This window comes from Brachyistius frenatus, unplaced genomic scaffold (genome assembly GCF_029030835.1).
Source record: "Brachyistius frenatus isolate BFR_SWC_R1_liver_20210118 unplaced genomic scaffold, ASM2903083v1 Contig_334, whole genome shotgun sequence".
Lineage (NCBI taxonomy): Eukaryota > Metazoa > Chordata > Actinopteri > Embiotocidae > Brachyistius > Brachyistius frenatus.
The window spans coordinates 93,992-109,793 of NW_027210933.1; the positions used below are offsets into that span (position 1 = coordinate 93,992).

At 42.7% G+C, this 15,802-nt stretch overlaps 1 protein-coding gene across 8 annotated transcripts in view; it reads left to right on the forward strand.

The window, feature by feature from the left end:
* Positions 1-15,802, forward strand: part of map7b (microtubule-associated protein 7b) — a 26,779-nt gene continuing 10,977 nt past the window's right edge. For 2 of the 8 annotated variants that reach the window (XM_069723576.1, XM_069723578.1), the window contains exons 1-6: positions 3,721-4,506; positions 12,675-12,845; positions 12,950-13,027; positions 13,684-13,847; positions 14,760-14,877; positions 15,301-15,402. In XM_069723576.1, the coding sequence (XP_069579677.1) occupies positions 4,338-4,506; positions 12,675-12,845; positions 12,950-13,027; positions 13,684-13,847; positions 14,760-14,877; positions 15,301-15,402 (802 nt within the window). In that variant the 5' untranslated portion in view covers positions 3,721-4,337. Of the gene's footprint in view, positions 62-3,718; positions 4,507-7,139; positions 7,581-12,674; positions 12,846-12,949; positions 13,028-13,683; positions 13,848-14,759; positions 14,878-15,300; positions 15,403-15,802 lie in introns of those variants that run through there. The other 6 variants (XM_069723579.1, XM_069723582.1, XM_069723580.1 and 3 more) reach the window with 5 other exon arrangements.

Below are 15,802 nucleotides of genomic sequence, written 5' to 3' on the forward strand. Positions count from 1 at the left end.
CTGACGTCAGGAGAAATGGCGGACCAGGATGGCAGCGACACATCTCCTCCGGAGTCCCAAGGTGAGTTCTCCCCGAACAGGAAACTTCCCCTTTGACAAACTTTTGAAACGGACTGACTGATATTTAAAGCGTTACGGAGGATTGAGCGGAGGAGCTGCGGGACGGCTCCGTCGGTGTTTGAACGCTGACTCTGAATTAGAGAGACTTGCGGTACTCGGAGCCGGTCGGTCACGGGAGTGGGATTAACTATCAACCAACTCACCCAACCGGTTACTTTACATTTTTATAAACCCGACCTGTTTTCTAACTCGAATATATTTTAAGTTTACTTTTTTATTGTAGGTGCTGGCGTGTTTTTTCCGAAGCTCCTCATGCGCAGGCAGACACCTGTTGCTGACATTTTGTCAACTCGTTGAAATGCGCCTTCAGTCGACGTGACAGGTGAAAACGAATTGAGGACACGAGCTTAATTTATAATGTGTCTGTCGGCTACTTATTTGTTCCACCGGCTTTTATTGTTAATCATTTTTAGATCCGTCCACAGTTTGGGATGTCTTGTTAGTATCCCAAACATTTCTAAAACACTGGACCACTACACTTCTCACTGTTAATTTATGATGTCATTTTTTTTTTTTTTTTTTTTTTTTTTTTTAACATTAGGGCGGAAATTGGCTCGTCGCCTCTCTATGTTACGTTTTTTTTTTTTTTCCACTTAATTCTGGCGCTATGTAATTTCTTTTTAAATAAAATGTTTCTTTAGATAGTCAAATAGACGTTTAATGAAAACCTAAGATTATATAATGTGACGGTTGCTGTCAATCTAATGGGCCTAATTTGCTCTTCAGCATATCCAAAATCAAAGAACAGAGAATAACACTTATAATCCTCTTTTGTAATTCAGGACTGAGTCACAGAGGACAAAAACGTTCTGTTGCACTGTTCTCTTAATTTTTGGAAAACAACACTCTGTCAAAACCTGGTTTAGCAAGGCTTTTAATTTGAAATGGATACAGGAAGTTGCGTTGTTCAGCAACCGGCTGTGTATCAAAGTAATTCACTCACTGACAGATATTTAATTGATTTGGATGACCCTTGTTGGCTTTGCCAAAATGTAGTTTGTTTGTTTGTTTGTTTGTTTGACCTTTAGCAAAATCCCAATTTAGCAATAATACAACAGGTGTTTTCTATCTACTGTTAATAGCAGAGTGCCTGCTGTGATATTATTGTTGGGATGTGGTGCATTTACTTTCTATGCAATGCAGTCCTAAGTAGCTTTTTAAGATGAACTCTCCATTGTGTACCAGAGCAATCATAAAGTTCCCAAACTGCTCCTGATGCACACGTCGTTAACTAGCCTCATACAGCTATGGTGTCAAATAATTATCAACAAACAGCTGACTTAGCAAACATATATAACACTGCCAGTAGCGTTATACAGTTATCTGCCTTTTTAAGCTATCCCTACATCGTTACCATTAAGAGCTGTTTACTTATCAGTCTAGAAGACACGTTGCGAATAAGGGTTCACCATTACATATGGTTCCTTATCATTTTTAATATGACTTGATATGGTTCAAATTCATATTTTATTAACATCAATATTCCAACTTATTTATTTAAGGATGTCTTGCCGTTATGAAGCGTAAATGTATGACATACGTTAAGCAAGTATGGCTGAGTGTTGAGGAGTAACTTTGCTTGTATGGAAGTGATTTCATTACAAAAGATCAGATGTGCACATTAATATGTTTGTTTATACTGCATATGTAAAAGCAAACTTATGTTGATTCTGAAACTATAAAACATACTTTGCTGCAGTGGTTTGCTCTTGAAATTAGTAATACAATATTTTTCAGTATTTGGTCAATATTGTTACCACAGAAATACATAAAAAAAATATCACGATATTGTTTTAGGGCCATACAGTGTGTGAAGAAGAGGCAGGGTCATGATGGTCTTTATTTCTAACTTGTAAGGCAATGCTGTAATAGATTGCCTTGACTGTATTGAGTTGCTCTGACAACGTGGCGGGAGTTGGTTGTCTCCTCTGCTTGGTCAACTTGTCCACATCATGTGGGTTGCAGGGTTTTTGTGGTGTGAAAGGGAATCTGTGAAGATCAGTGATCATGAGCAATTTTTTTTTAAATGTTGTATGGATGGCATTATATATATATTGCAGTATTCCTTTTAAATAGATCAAATACAGTCATGCTGTGGTGTTCTGAACATCTACAGTTGTATTATTTCCAACAGAATCGTGCTGTTTACCTCAAGTGGGAAACTTAACAAGAATAACAGTTTATCTATCTACATTTTTAATCAAACATTTAATCTCTTCCTGTGTCTGTGTCTTGAGACACACATTCAATAGGTGTGAGAAGGGTGTGTAGCCCAGCCTATCAGGTTAAAGTCTGAGTGAAGGATTACAGCCTTGCTCTACCCTGCAGGGACAAAGATCAGATTGCTCTTACGTGAATGTGTGTGTTTGTCCAGCATGTGCTCTCTAAGGAGATGAAGCAGCAGGTCTTGTCCTGAATTCCTCTATATATTGAAGATCAATGAAAAAGCTGTGATTAGGATGTGTTTTATTGGCAAATACTCAGTGTGTTGAAGTACTTATTGAGCTTCCACTTTGCAAAAGTTTAGGGCCAAGTGCAGGAACAAGAAACATTAAGATTTGAAGATGCTGGTGGTTTAATCTCTGTGTATTAGTGTTTGTAGATGTGAAATATGCGTGTACAAGCACACCCCAGCAGTAATGCTTGTTCAGGCTGATATTGGACAGGTCTCTAATAATGTGACCTTCAGTAACTAATGATTTTGTTGCCCCATTATTTCATTCTCCCCTCCGCGGCAGCTGAGCCCACTCAACACATCTTCTGTCATTATCTTCCTTATTTCTCATCCTTTTCATATGTAGTGTATGAAATGAACAGGATGTGTTACTGCGCCGAAATATTACTGCACAGCTATTAATATTGATGTACTACATAGTGTTATCTCTGTGTCCTTTTAAAGAGACAGAAGGACATAAATGGATAGATTTCCATATTTATCATGGGATGTCAGATAGCTGATGGCTCTTTAAGTGGAGGATGGAGGGGGGCGGGGGGGGGCGGAGGCTATATACCATGTGCTCTCCTGCACACACCCCTTCCACAGAGGCAGCTCCAGTACTGCATTGTTTGGTTTGGTGTGTGCATCAGCGTGCATCCCTATTTATGTGTGTGTGTGTGTGTGTGTGTGTGTGTGTGTGTGTGTGTGTGTGTGTGTGTGTTGTACACATTACATTAAATTGTGCCTGCTCCCTGCTCTCTCTCACTTCTACCCTCCCCACTGTGTCATTGGTCCATGTGCTGCTGTTGTCAGGGAAACCCGGCACCGGTACCAGCTCACCTTCCACCATTGGATTTGCACTGAATATTTTAACAACTCTTGCTGGCCTCTGCTACTCGTGTTCTTGTGTTCCTGTGTGTGTGTGTGTGTGTGTGTGTGTGTGTGTGTGTGTGTGTGTGTGTGTGTGTGTGTGTGTGTGTGTGTGTGTGTGTGTGTGTGTGTGTGTGTGTGTGTGTGTGTGTGTGTGTGTGTGTGTGTGTGCGTGTGTGCGTGCGCGTACGTATGTACGTACTGTACAGCCAGTGCCTGTGCGATGTGATTCCTCTGACAAGTTTACATTCGCACTGGAGAACTAGCAAGAGAGGGCCGAGGAGGGAGGGGATGCAGTAAAAGTAGTGACAGCAGAGGCGGCATCCCTGTGAGGAGTGCGGGAGTCAAATGAAGTGCAATCCTCAACTCTCGGGCCGAGCCAGTCTTGTGGATTAAGTCTTCTTTTCTAAGCCAGACTACAGGAGCTCATCCTCAGACTCTGTCTCTGTCTCTGTCTCTCTCTCTCTGGTTTACTCTCTCTTTGCCTGGCACTGCCATCGCCGGCAGTATGGACATTGCACAGTGAGCTGCTCTGTTTGCCTCTTTCACACTCTTCCCTCCTCGCTGTACTTTACTCTTCACTCATCCTCTCTCTCTTCTTCGTCTCACATTTACTTCCCTCTCCTCTGCTCTTTTTTTTTTTTGTCACCTCCTCACCCGTCTCGCTCTTCCGCTCTCTTCTCCCTGCTGTCTCAAACACAGAGCCAGCAACGTGTAGCCAGAAGGAAATAGCTGTTAGCTATAGCTGTTAGCTCTCCAGAAGAAGGTTTCAGGGGTGACGCTGTGCACCACCGTCCTCTGGCATCCAGGACTGACCTGCCCCCCCCCCCCCTACCCACCGCTGCAGGGTGGGATGGGCCGGGGCTGGGTGAGTTAGCCAGGGGCTCAAGGGTTAGCAACGGGCCAGGCGATGCCAGATAGTAAAGGACGAGGAAAAGGAGGAGGTGGAGGCGGGTGTTCACAAGGCAAGTGGAGGCTGAGGAAGGGAGGCAGCCGCTCAGCCATCCCGGCACTCTTCACCATCACTGAGGAGGAGGAGGGACAGAGACGGAGAGATGCTTGCAAGAGGAAGAAAAGAGGTACGCAGGAAAAGGAGGAAAGGGAACTGACAGCAGTGGAGAGTGAATATTCAGGCTTGGGTACTGTATACTGTTAGAGCTCATTTAAACGGTTAAATTGTGTGTCTGTGTGTGTCGATGCGTGTGTCTAAGTGAGAGAGAGAGAGAGTGAAGGAGTGAGGTCATTTAGTATCTGGGACAGAGAGGCTACTGGGGCAGAGAGATGTGTCAACCAGTCTTGAGAGAGTCACAGCAGCAGACAGTCTGCCAACACCACTGAAAATGTGGAGCATTAAAGACAAGTATGTGTGTGTGTGTGTGTGTGTGTGTGTGTGTGTGTGTGTGTGTGTGTGTGTGTGTGTGTGTGTGTGTGTGTGTGTGTGTGTGTGTGTGTTAATATGATGCTACTGATACTGAATAGTGAATTTGTGTCAGTTTGACATTTAGCAGCAAAGGTGTGTGTGATTGTGGATGTATTTGTTTGCTTGTTGGTCTGTGTGTTGAGTTGTGTGTGTGTGTGTGTGTGTGTGTGTGTGTGTGTGTGTGTGTGTGTGTGTGTGTGTGTGTGTGTGTGTGTGTGTGTGTGTGATTGTGGATGTATTTGTTTGCTTGTTGGTCTGTGTGTTGAGTTGTGTGTGTGTGTGTGTGTGTGTGTGTGTGTGTGTGTGTGTGTGTGTGTGTGTGTGTACTGTTTTCTCTTGTGGAGGAAAAGTCCTCTCAACCCATCGTCTCTCTCTCTCTCTCTGTGTGTGTGTGTGTCTCTCTCTCTCTGTGTGTGTGTGTGTGTGTGTGTGTGTGTGTGTGTGCGTGTGCGTGTGCGTGCGTGCGTGCGTGCGTGCGTGAATGAGCTGACAAGGTAAGATTGGGTCAAGACAAGGACAGCAGCTGGGAGTGAAGTTGCAGTCCACTTCACACGTCTGTGGTCGTAATGCATCGGTAAACAGAGCCGTAAGTCAACAGGACAGCATGTGATTGCAGTAACAGCAGGGAAATGTGCAACACTTGAACTGACAGAACTTAAGCAGTCAGACAGCCGATATAAAATCGTATTGTTCATGAGGAAGTTATCATTTCATGCCTTCTTATTTAGTATTGACAAGAGATGCCATTTCGTCGTCATGAGACAGCTGTCTTTATAAAGCAGTCACTGTCTGACTTGTATCAGGATCTGGAGACAAAGAGGAGTCCAAAAAAACAAGCGATTTATTGTTTGTATCACATTACAGACTGACTCTAGAAGTCACTGGCTTTATAGTTTGTGCTAACGTGAGTGTAGGAATCAGGGAGTGAATGGAGCTTTTCAGATTCCTTCTGAATCTGCATCTCACCACAGGTTTGAGTTGACAGTTGTACTATAAGGCAGGAATGTTTTAGTGTTTGGAAAGCTGACTTGCGCAATAAAGTGACTACAAGTTTTGAGCAATTTTGAGAGTTCTTTAAATGCATCTTTATCCTGCTTCATGTGTTGTTCTTTTAATTTCCCTACTTACATGAAGTGTACCTAAATTATCCTCACCAAAGCTGTACATCCACTAGTACTAACCGTAGTCCAAAGTCAGTACAAAGCTAACCCGACTCAATCTAGCTAAATTATTTGTTGTCTTGTCTGCACCTGCTGCATAATACAGAAAGAACGAGACAACAGAGCAGTCGGTCTGATTCCTAAATGGAGATGTTTCCTTTTAGTGTCATACAGTCTTCAGGCTTGCAGTTCCCTTGTGGGGCAAACATTCATGTAAGAGCTCACTTAAATCATTAATATTACAGGAGAATAGATGGAGAGAAAAGGGCGGGGACTCTAGAGATGATTGAGAGCTCTAACGGTGAGAATTATCTCAAAGTACCAAGTGACTAGTTTTGTGTGACACTTGTCTTTATGTCTCTCTGCATTAAATAGATTATTTTTGATTTATTTATCAGGAATAGTATTGTCATTCATCGCTCATGTACATGTCAGGAAGTGACGGACTTTTAAAGCGTTTTTAGAGGTAAAAAAAACAGCTTAGTCTTCAGTGTTATGGTGGATAAATTGTGTTAGTAGTAGTTAAAGGAAGTAACTGATGGACATTAAGAAAAGTGCTTCTCATCTCGGAGGATGCTCACGCGAATATTAATGACAAGTTGCTAAACAAAGTTTCCATTAGGATTAAAACTGTCACATCATGACAAAGGTGAGAGAGTACATTTTCAACATTGGATGACAGCCGTTTCTATAATTCATGGCCCTTTTTGATGACAGCACACATTCCTCCCATCATCTGAGCAGAAACTTGTTTCTGCAGCGTGCAATGAATGCAGCTGAGTAGACAAAAAAAAAAAAACGAGGCCAGCATTCTTGTACCTGTTATCCAGGCCTGAAAGCCTGTCCTAGGGCGCCGAAGGAAGACTCCCATCCCTGACCCCCTTTGCCGTTCTGGTGGTTGGAGCTTACACTTTAGCTTAGCATTAGCAGCGGGCTAATCCTCTCAGGCTGCAGGGGAGGAAGGAGCAGCGCAGCGTGCCCGCCTGCTACCCACTTGCCCCGGACAGCAGAGCATTAATCGCTAACTCTGACCATTTAATCTGACTGGCAATGAATGCAGATAGATTGGGGGTGGGGAGTGTGCAGACAGACACACGGCACAGAGGGAGGGAGGGGTGGAGGGGCAGATTAAACAGTCACACTCTCCCTATGTCTCACTCTCTGTTACACACATGTTCTTCTTGCACACATACACACCCCTTCACGCGCACACGTGGACAAACGGATGGGGGTTGGAGAGTCTGAACCTGTCTCTCACTGCCTCTCAACTGCAGTGACACCGGCTGCAACTGACCTCCCGCTCCGTCTCCCTTCCTGCTTCCCCTTTACTCTGGAAACAGTTGAGTTTCGGTTGGATTATTATTTTTTTGTCTTTCGGCTTCCTGCTTTGGCCCATTCGCCGCACCATGGACTTTGAATTCGAGCTTATCTGCTGCTGTGAAAGATGTTTTCAAGAAGTAGGAACGTTGATTCTGGCCCTCTCATTCAACTAGTTGGAGTGGGACACTAGCCAGGGGCTCAACAGGTCCCATTCTGGCATTGACACCCCCTGGAATTATGAACCACAATTCAGGTAAAGATTTATGCTTTGACCCCAGGATTTATTAAAAAAAAAAAAAAAAAAAAAGATGACTTTCTTGGCACTTTGTCATTCTCATGAAAGAGCAGCAGAGATAGAAAGACAGAGAGCAGGGGAAGGACATGCAGCAAAAGTCCCGCCGACTGGAAGTTGAACTGGGGACGAAGGTCATTTCAGGCCATGTGGTATGAGTCCGGTCCACACGGCTTTCAGGCCTTCATCCGAAACCTCTGCTGATTTTACTGATAAATCCACACATGTTAAACAAGGTGCAGGATGGGGAATGACCACCAGTTCAGTGCAGTGTACTGGCATCTCAGCAGTTTTATTTTAGCTCTCTACTCCAGAATATTGGATTTGAAATTAAACGATTGCACTCAGTTTAATGTACTGGCTTCCAGATTTGGTAGAACATTTCAGATAAACAATGTATTTTGTACATAGGCTTCAAACATGAACACAGCTACAAGTTCAACATTGTTGATATGAATTCGAATAACTACAAAAACCCTTAAAGGCATCGTTTTTGTTTTAATCCAGTTTGCTGGAATAAAACCAAAATATGAAAAACTCTTCAGTACTCCTGTCCTCATCTCTGTCCTTTGTAGTACTTCAACACTCTTGCACCTTGTTTTCTGTAAAGGCGTTTTTTGTTGTAGTTGTCGCTCGATAGTCTAGTCGTCAGATCGCGGACGTGGCTCTAGGAGGACCTTTATTGTTGGCAGCTAAAATTACGCTTCATATAAAATTTACTTTGGTGTGTTTGCAAAGGCTGTTAAACTGCTGTCAAGTGCGCAAGAGCAAATACACTCACTGCTATCGAAGGTTTGTTGGTTTAATGACCTCTACAACAGATGGATGAGTCTGTGAGATGCAGTGAGGGGAAACATCTGCACCACAAGTCCACCAGATCAGTGAGCAATTTACCTTAATGGGTTTTTGGATAAGTTGAAAATCCCTCATACAGTGCAGATACCAAAGCAAAAATGTGGCAGTTTGTTTTGCTCATGAATTAAGATTTTTATGTTTGCAAAAATATGTGACAGGAAGGGATGATGAAGAGAAATGCTGTCAAGTTGAACACTGACATGATAAGTTAAAGGCCTCTTGTGAATTTTATATAGATGTACTCAGAGAGCTTTTTGTTTCTCACTGCGTAACTACAATGTCAGCACATACACTCAATTCACCATTCAGGGCCTGGGCATGCCAGAAATCCACTACATTAAATAAAAAAAAATGAAAAACTACAAGTCTTAGGTCAGTCCTTTATTCAAAGCATTCATGCTTCTTCTACTTTCTTCCCATTTAAAAAGTCTTTATTTCTCCTTCCAAATCATCCATTCTGTAGTGTGACAGTATAGTCAAATAAAATGTTTCTGCTGGCCTGGCTTCACCTGCAGCTCCAAGTCACAGGATGCCCTTTGACCACTGGTGATCTATTCTAGTCGACCTCTTAAGTTCAGTACGCTGCGTCATGTCTTGTATTCTTCAGTCTAACTGTGTATCACACTGTACGGTATGTGTAGAAAAGCATCATTACAGTTCACAGGTTAAACATGCATTTTGACTGTCATGTATAAGCAGACAGACGCTGACAACTGAAATGTGTTTTTTTTCCAATGTGTTCATGCATATATTTATAGGTTTGTAGGTGTCTTATTCTCTTGGCATCCCTCATTAGCCACATCAGGATATTAAACTGACTTGGCATCGTTTCACAACTTCCCCTGCAACTGACACTTTATTACAGGATATAATGTCATGTGTAAATACTTTGATAAGGAGACATCTGCTGTAGCTGTTGTTCAAATTTCATACTTCATAACACCCTATTGGTGATTTACAGCATGTAAATATGGGCCACATTGTTTCTAGCATATTTAAATGGATTTTATACATGTACTTTTACGCTTTAAGATACTCCTATTTTCTACTTCCTGTTTAATTTTCTCTTTAGTTATATTTATATGTTCCTTTGCTTTTCCTTTGTGTTTTTCTAAGCTCCTGGGTTCATAGATTACATTGATCAATCATTAATCTTTTCAATACTAGATGCTCGCATGCTACTGCTCTAATAAAAGTGTCTCGTTAGGAATTGTCAGTTATCTTTCATTTCAAATGAATGAATCATACAGATTATTTTTCTTTCTCTTGACCTGACTCTCTTTTACTTGCCTTTGTATTTGCCTTCAGCACATTATCCTCCTTTCTCAATGAGCTGATCTTTTGTTTGAGAAAAAATATTTTAGGGAGAAGGAATATACAGTTCCAGTCCAGCTTTGCCTCTTATAACAATAGCCATTATAAAAACCACTTCCAAGGCCGGTCCACCGGAGGCAGAGTAGACCTGTGAATACTTGTATACACACCTCAGCAGATGTCCCATAGACTGTGTGACATGCAATACCTCTGCAGCTATGACCTCATGTCTTTGTCCAGTACGTCCTTTGTGAATCACTGTAAACATCTCGATTTATTGGAGTAGAGACAGCACAGTTTACATTTATAACATGGTCTGCAACCAAAGTGTAGAAAATCTTTTTTTTTTTTTTTTTTCGCCTTTCATTGTTTTTTTTTAATCGAATATGTCTCAAAACTCAAAAAACTGCTCATCCCTGTAGCAGATGGGGGGGGAAAAAGCATTTGAAAAGCAGGAAAAAGTAATCAAGTGCACCTTGACTTTTTAGGAGGAGGAGCATAAATACTACAGAGGCATTTATCTGTTCAACGCACACATAGCATGCATATAGGTTACACACAGGGGCTCAAGCTTAACGCTTGATAACCCACATGGTTATGAATATTACACGAGCAAAACTCGGCTGAGTCAACAGTTGCCTGAAATTATGCAGAAAGTGTAAAATGCAGATGACGTTTTAGATTGTTACAGTGAAATGTAAAGCTAAACTTTCGAGCTTCATCGAGGCGCAAGAGAGTCCACTCATAGCATTAGATGTGAAACTGGCTCGTCTCTTCCTCTGACGTTATCAATTACCAGACAAGCTGACATGTCACTGAAGAAAATAAGAGAGAGAGAGAGAGAGAAAGAGAGCCATGTAGAATAGGGTCTGCTGCTCGTGCTATTTCAGGTAGAGTCCATCTTTTTCAGTTGTTCATTTTTAGTCTGAGTCAGGGGGACTGATTTAATTAGGTCTTTGACTTTTTGGGGCAGTTGGTCTCTGTGGAGTCGGCGCTCTCTCGTTCTTCAGCACGCTCACCAAAGCAGCTTGTTTTGCATATAGTCCACAACTGTTGCAGTTAGAGGAGCTTTGTACTGTCTTCATATATGCGACCCTCATTATGTTTTGTCCTTGTGTCCCTGGGTAATTTAGCGAGCCTTAAACCAGGGGCTGGGGACCAAACTGAAATACTTTTGTGGCACCGACCGAATTGCTTCGATGCCTTCTAACTTGCATGTGAGGCAATTAGGGAACATGTAAACTGCAGCGATGTCTAATGGCTTGAAAGTGAGGCATTTAGAAGATTCTGTAAATTGTGGTGTCGACCTATAGCTTGCATGCGAGGCATTTAGAGGACATATGTAAACTGTAACGTCTATCAATATCATTTTTAAAATTGATAATTAAAGGCATCAGTACCGTTATTGTAAATCTTTAAAGTATGCCCAGCCCTATGTAAACCTCAAAGCACAAAGTCATGTGCATGTTTTCTTTTTTCTTTATTGAAACAGGTTCATCTGTTTCTGCATCAGCACCAAGCTCTGCGTCCAGGAGGCTGACCTGAAAGTGCCGAGTCAGGCCGAGCCTGGCAGCGCCATTAATCAATAGCCTAGCTCTGAGCTGAGGGGAAACACTGCAACTTAATGGGGAACATTTGACAATATAGGAAACACAGTACACTGTGTATTGTTTTACCCCAATTTTGTTTTTTTGTTAAAATACACTGCAGAGCATGAAAATGCATCAGAGGTAGATTTTCCACATTTGTTGTGCTTCTATCCTCCCTCCATTAAAACATCTTTCAACAGATAACTTGTCTTGTTCTACTTCTCTTTTTTCTTATATCCCAGTTTTTTACTCTTTTGTTTATGTTTTCATAAAGTACATATAGTACATATTGGGGGCAGCTATATATATATATATATATATAGTACATATTACACACACACACACACACACACACACACAGCGGTTTTATGTTTGGACCTTCACACACTATTGACGCTTCATTATGAGTAACTCCTGACACCTCACACGTCGGCTACTAATACTGGTATTATAACCGTTTATGATCTAATGACAACTCACTGTAAATAAGGATTTTTGTGTGTGGCCTCATATTTAAACTGAATAGAACATTTATGGGGAACATTTTAAAATTCTGCTAATAAAACTGTATTTTGGATCAAATTACCACTCGACATAAGAGGACACTAGTAAGAATAAGACCAGGTTTGCATGCGCTATTTAGGAAGTGCTGTCATATTCAATGACATAGTGATTTATTTGCGCTAATTAAATAATAATAAATAAAGCAATTGCAAGAAAGAGAGGCATACCAGATCATGCTGTATTGTAAGACAATGAGGAGTAGTTCAAAAAGAAATACTTTTCTCTTTCTGCCCAACATTTAGAAACTATAACAAACTACACAATGTGTTTAAGAAGCTAGTTGGTGTACACCATTGACCTTTACTATGCAGCTCTGTATCATTGAATCTCTGTGTACATTGTGTACTGCACTGGTGAATAATCCAGTTGTCTAAATACTGCATAGGTGCAGAGCAGTGAGATAAACCCCTCCAGAAGGTCTACTAGTGTTTCACTGAAGTTGGATTTATGCATTTGAGACCTTTTGTATAGGAAACTGCACTTGGCTGAAGATTTGATAGAACAAGTCTTTTTATTTTTTTATTTTACAAGGTAGATTGTTATGGACACACTAAGTTCTTTTCTCCATGGAGGAAAAATCCCATGGAAGTTCTGTTGAATGGATGACTTTTATTTGGTAGCAAAACCTTTATTGCAGCTCTGGGTGATTATTCCGATTTTTGCAGGAGGAGTCCTGGAAAGTTCGTCAGTGATGGATCTTCCTTATGCACACTTATCTTGTCTTTCTTTGCAGCATCTTACTCCCAGTATAAGTCTGAGGATGGCAGAGCGTCTTCAGCCACCCGCCCCAGCTCCTCGGGCTCCGGACAGACCTACACTCCCAGCCTGACCTCTACGCCCACCCCCACCCCGAGTCGCACCACCACCAGCAACAGCCCCAGCAATAATGCTGCCCCCAAAGCAGGTGAGTTACACTGAAAAACACTTACTCTTCCGTCTTGGCAGTGTCTTTATCGGCCTTTTAACGGGGTTATTGAGGTGTTTATTCCGTTGTTTTTTATTCCGCAGACTCGTTGCTCTTCAACAAGATCGACGAGAGACAGAGGTTGGCCCGGGAACGCCGGGAGGATCGTGAGAAACAGAACGGTGAGCGTTCTCTAACCTCGTGTGTGTTCAACGGAGAGTAAAGGGAACGTTGGTGTGGAAATGGGCTTTAAATGAAATCCCTCACTTTCTGTTTTTGTCTTTCCCGCAACATATTGGGACTGAACTTGGTTGGTAGCTGTGGTGAACTGCCTGTTTTTCTGGCTGTTACATAAAGTCTTGGCTGAAGCCAGACACCCCGTCGCCATGGATCCCATGTTGCATAATGAGGGCAGTTCATGGGACAGGTTTTTGGAAGGCTGGTGTTTTGGATGTTTTTTGTGTGTGTGTGAGTGAGTGAGTGTGTAAGTGACGTTCTGCAGCTGACGTGGGTTTAGGAAGTCGGGGCCTGTTTATGTTTGTCTGGATGCCCTTTATGAAGTGTGTTTGTGGTCACTGTGTTGGACAGCGGTCATACCTCTGGCCCCAGCTGAGGGCCTGAGGGATTTGCTTTGTGTTGAGAGCTAAAGCTTGGTCACGTGATCTGCAGCTGACCCATCACATTGCAGCTATAAGCCTGCGTGTGCGTGTGTATTTGTGCGTCTGTATTCATGTGGTTTGTGAATTTTTACCGTGTGCGCGCACGTGAACACACCAATGCACAAATATCAAATCAATGTTAACTGGTGTGTGTTTTTGCGCGCGCACGATGTTTTCAGCTGTCAAGGAGGCCCAGTGGCAGGCGCGTGAGGAGCGAGCCAGGCAGTACTATGAGAAGCACCTGGAGGAGAGGAAGAGACGGCTGGAGGATCAGCGGATGAAGGAGGAGAAGCGACGGACTGCCGTGGAGGAGAAACGACGGCAGAAACTGGACGAGGACAAGGTACTGACTCAGAAGTCATGTACGCTCCTGCGCTTTCAAGAGTTTTTTTTTTTTACTCCTCACTTAAACACACTGAGGGAGCTTTTTAGACTGGACCGAACTGAAGCAGCAGCTGCGAAAGATGCCGGACCGTGGTCCAGACCAAAGGACCAAATATTGGTCCAAAAAGAGATGGTCTCGGTCCAAATCCAACTGAACCATCGTGGTTCGTTTGCGGGTTTTAAAACAAGTTTTTGTTTGGGCTTTCTGACCAATTACAGGAAGTTGAGGCAGGCTGTGTTTAAGATTACAGCTAAATACAAAATCTTTTCTTATTTGGTCCGATGATGAAATGAAAACTCAACGTTACTTTTCATTCAGAAAATAAGTACCAGAGATAAATATCAAATGAATCTGTTCATTCATTTTTCTTCGTTCAACTGGAAAATCCTACCGGCTGAATTGACAACATGCTAAAATCAGGCACACACCTGTCTACAAACCAATAGATGTCAAGTACAGAGAGACACAGCCCACGCAGGTGATGACGACGGACGTTTGTGTGTCATGCATAGTTCTTGAGGGCACGCTCAAATTTGCAATGTGAAATGTGAAACCAAAAATAACCGGATCAAATATAAACAACATAACAACAGCATTATGATCTGGACTTTCAGGTGTGAAGCACTCAGCTATACCATACCATACCAGTGAATACAGGGAAACATGGGTATTGTGTCATGGTTGCGACGCAACTATACTGAAACTATAGATGGCACGAGGCGACCACTGTGGACTCGCTTGAGATAACACGGGGTGGTTTTACTTTCATTTTGAGTGTTTCATAACGGCAGTTTTGATGCTATCTGCCCTGCGCTGGTACATCAAAGTGCACTGTGTCCAGTCTTGTCACTGTTGTCGTTGTGGCTGAAGGCTCGTCACGAGGCCGTGATCCGTCGGACTCTGGATCGGAGCCATAAAACCAGACAGAAGCCCAATCGTTGGTCTTGGGGAGGAGTTCACCACACAAACATTCCCAGCACACCAGCAGGTACTTTAACACATTGTACAACTACACAGCACCTGCACAAACACACAGCAACCTTACATAGCCTTTAAAGTATACTGACACACAGTGTTGCTCTGCAGCCTGCCAAGTGGTTTTAGTATTATCGGACCACCTGCATTCATGCATACAGGATCCTGATGTGTTTCTGATTGTGTCTCTCTAGTATAAATATGTCTGCCTGCCTCTGCGTGTCAGTATTGTTCTGCCATGTTTTATTTGAACTTTTCAGATCCGCTGTCCTCTATTGTTACTGCTCATTCACACCCTTCTCTGCCTCTCCCTCTCTTTCTCTCCCTCATTCTCAAACTCACCCTCCCTGTGACTCACTTTCTCCCTCTCGGATCACCCTCCACCTGCTCTCTGCTCTTTGTTTCTCTGCCATTGTCCTCTTCCCTCCTGGTCCAGGTTTTGTCGAGTCGGCTTTCCTCTATCCACTCGACCTTGCTGGACTGGAGCACATGCAGCGTGCTTACAGTCTCTACAGCAGATACGGAATGACGTCCCAATGTGAATATGATAGCACTGTGTCAGTTAGCCGGCTGGCGTTAGAGCACTCTCTTAGCACTGTAATTGTGTGCCACCATCTTAGCTCCACTTTAGTGTAAACGTAGGCCAATGTGAGTGGCATGGTTAGTGTTTGTTGTTGTATTTGCATGTAGCCATCTGAGTGTGACGTGAAGTTATATCCCCAGGCACAAGACCATTCACTCAAACCATTTTAGACCCATTTAGCACTAATTCATTGTCCAATATTCTTCCTTTTTTAGCCAAGTGTTTGTAGTTTTTCTTATCTAACCTGAATTAACCAAACTAGAGAAACCTTCCAGAGAGATAGCTGGCTCCAGATCTCCCTGTCCTCCCCCTGGTCTCTTCCTTTAAGTCCACCTTTTCATTGTGGCATTGACTT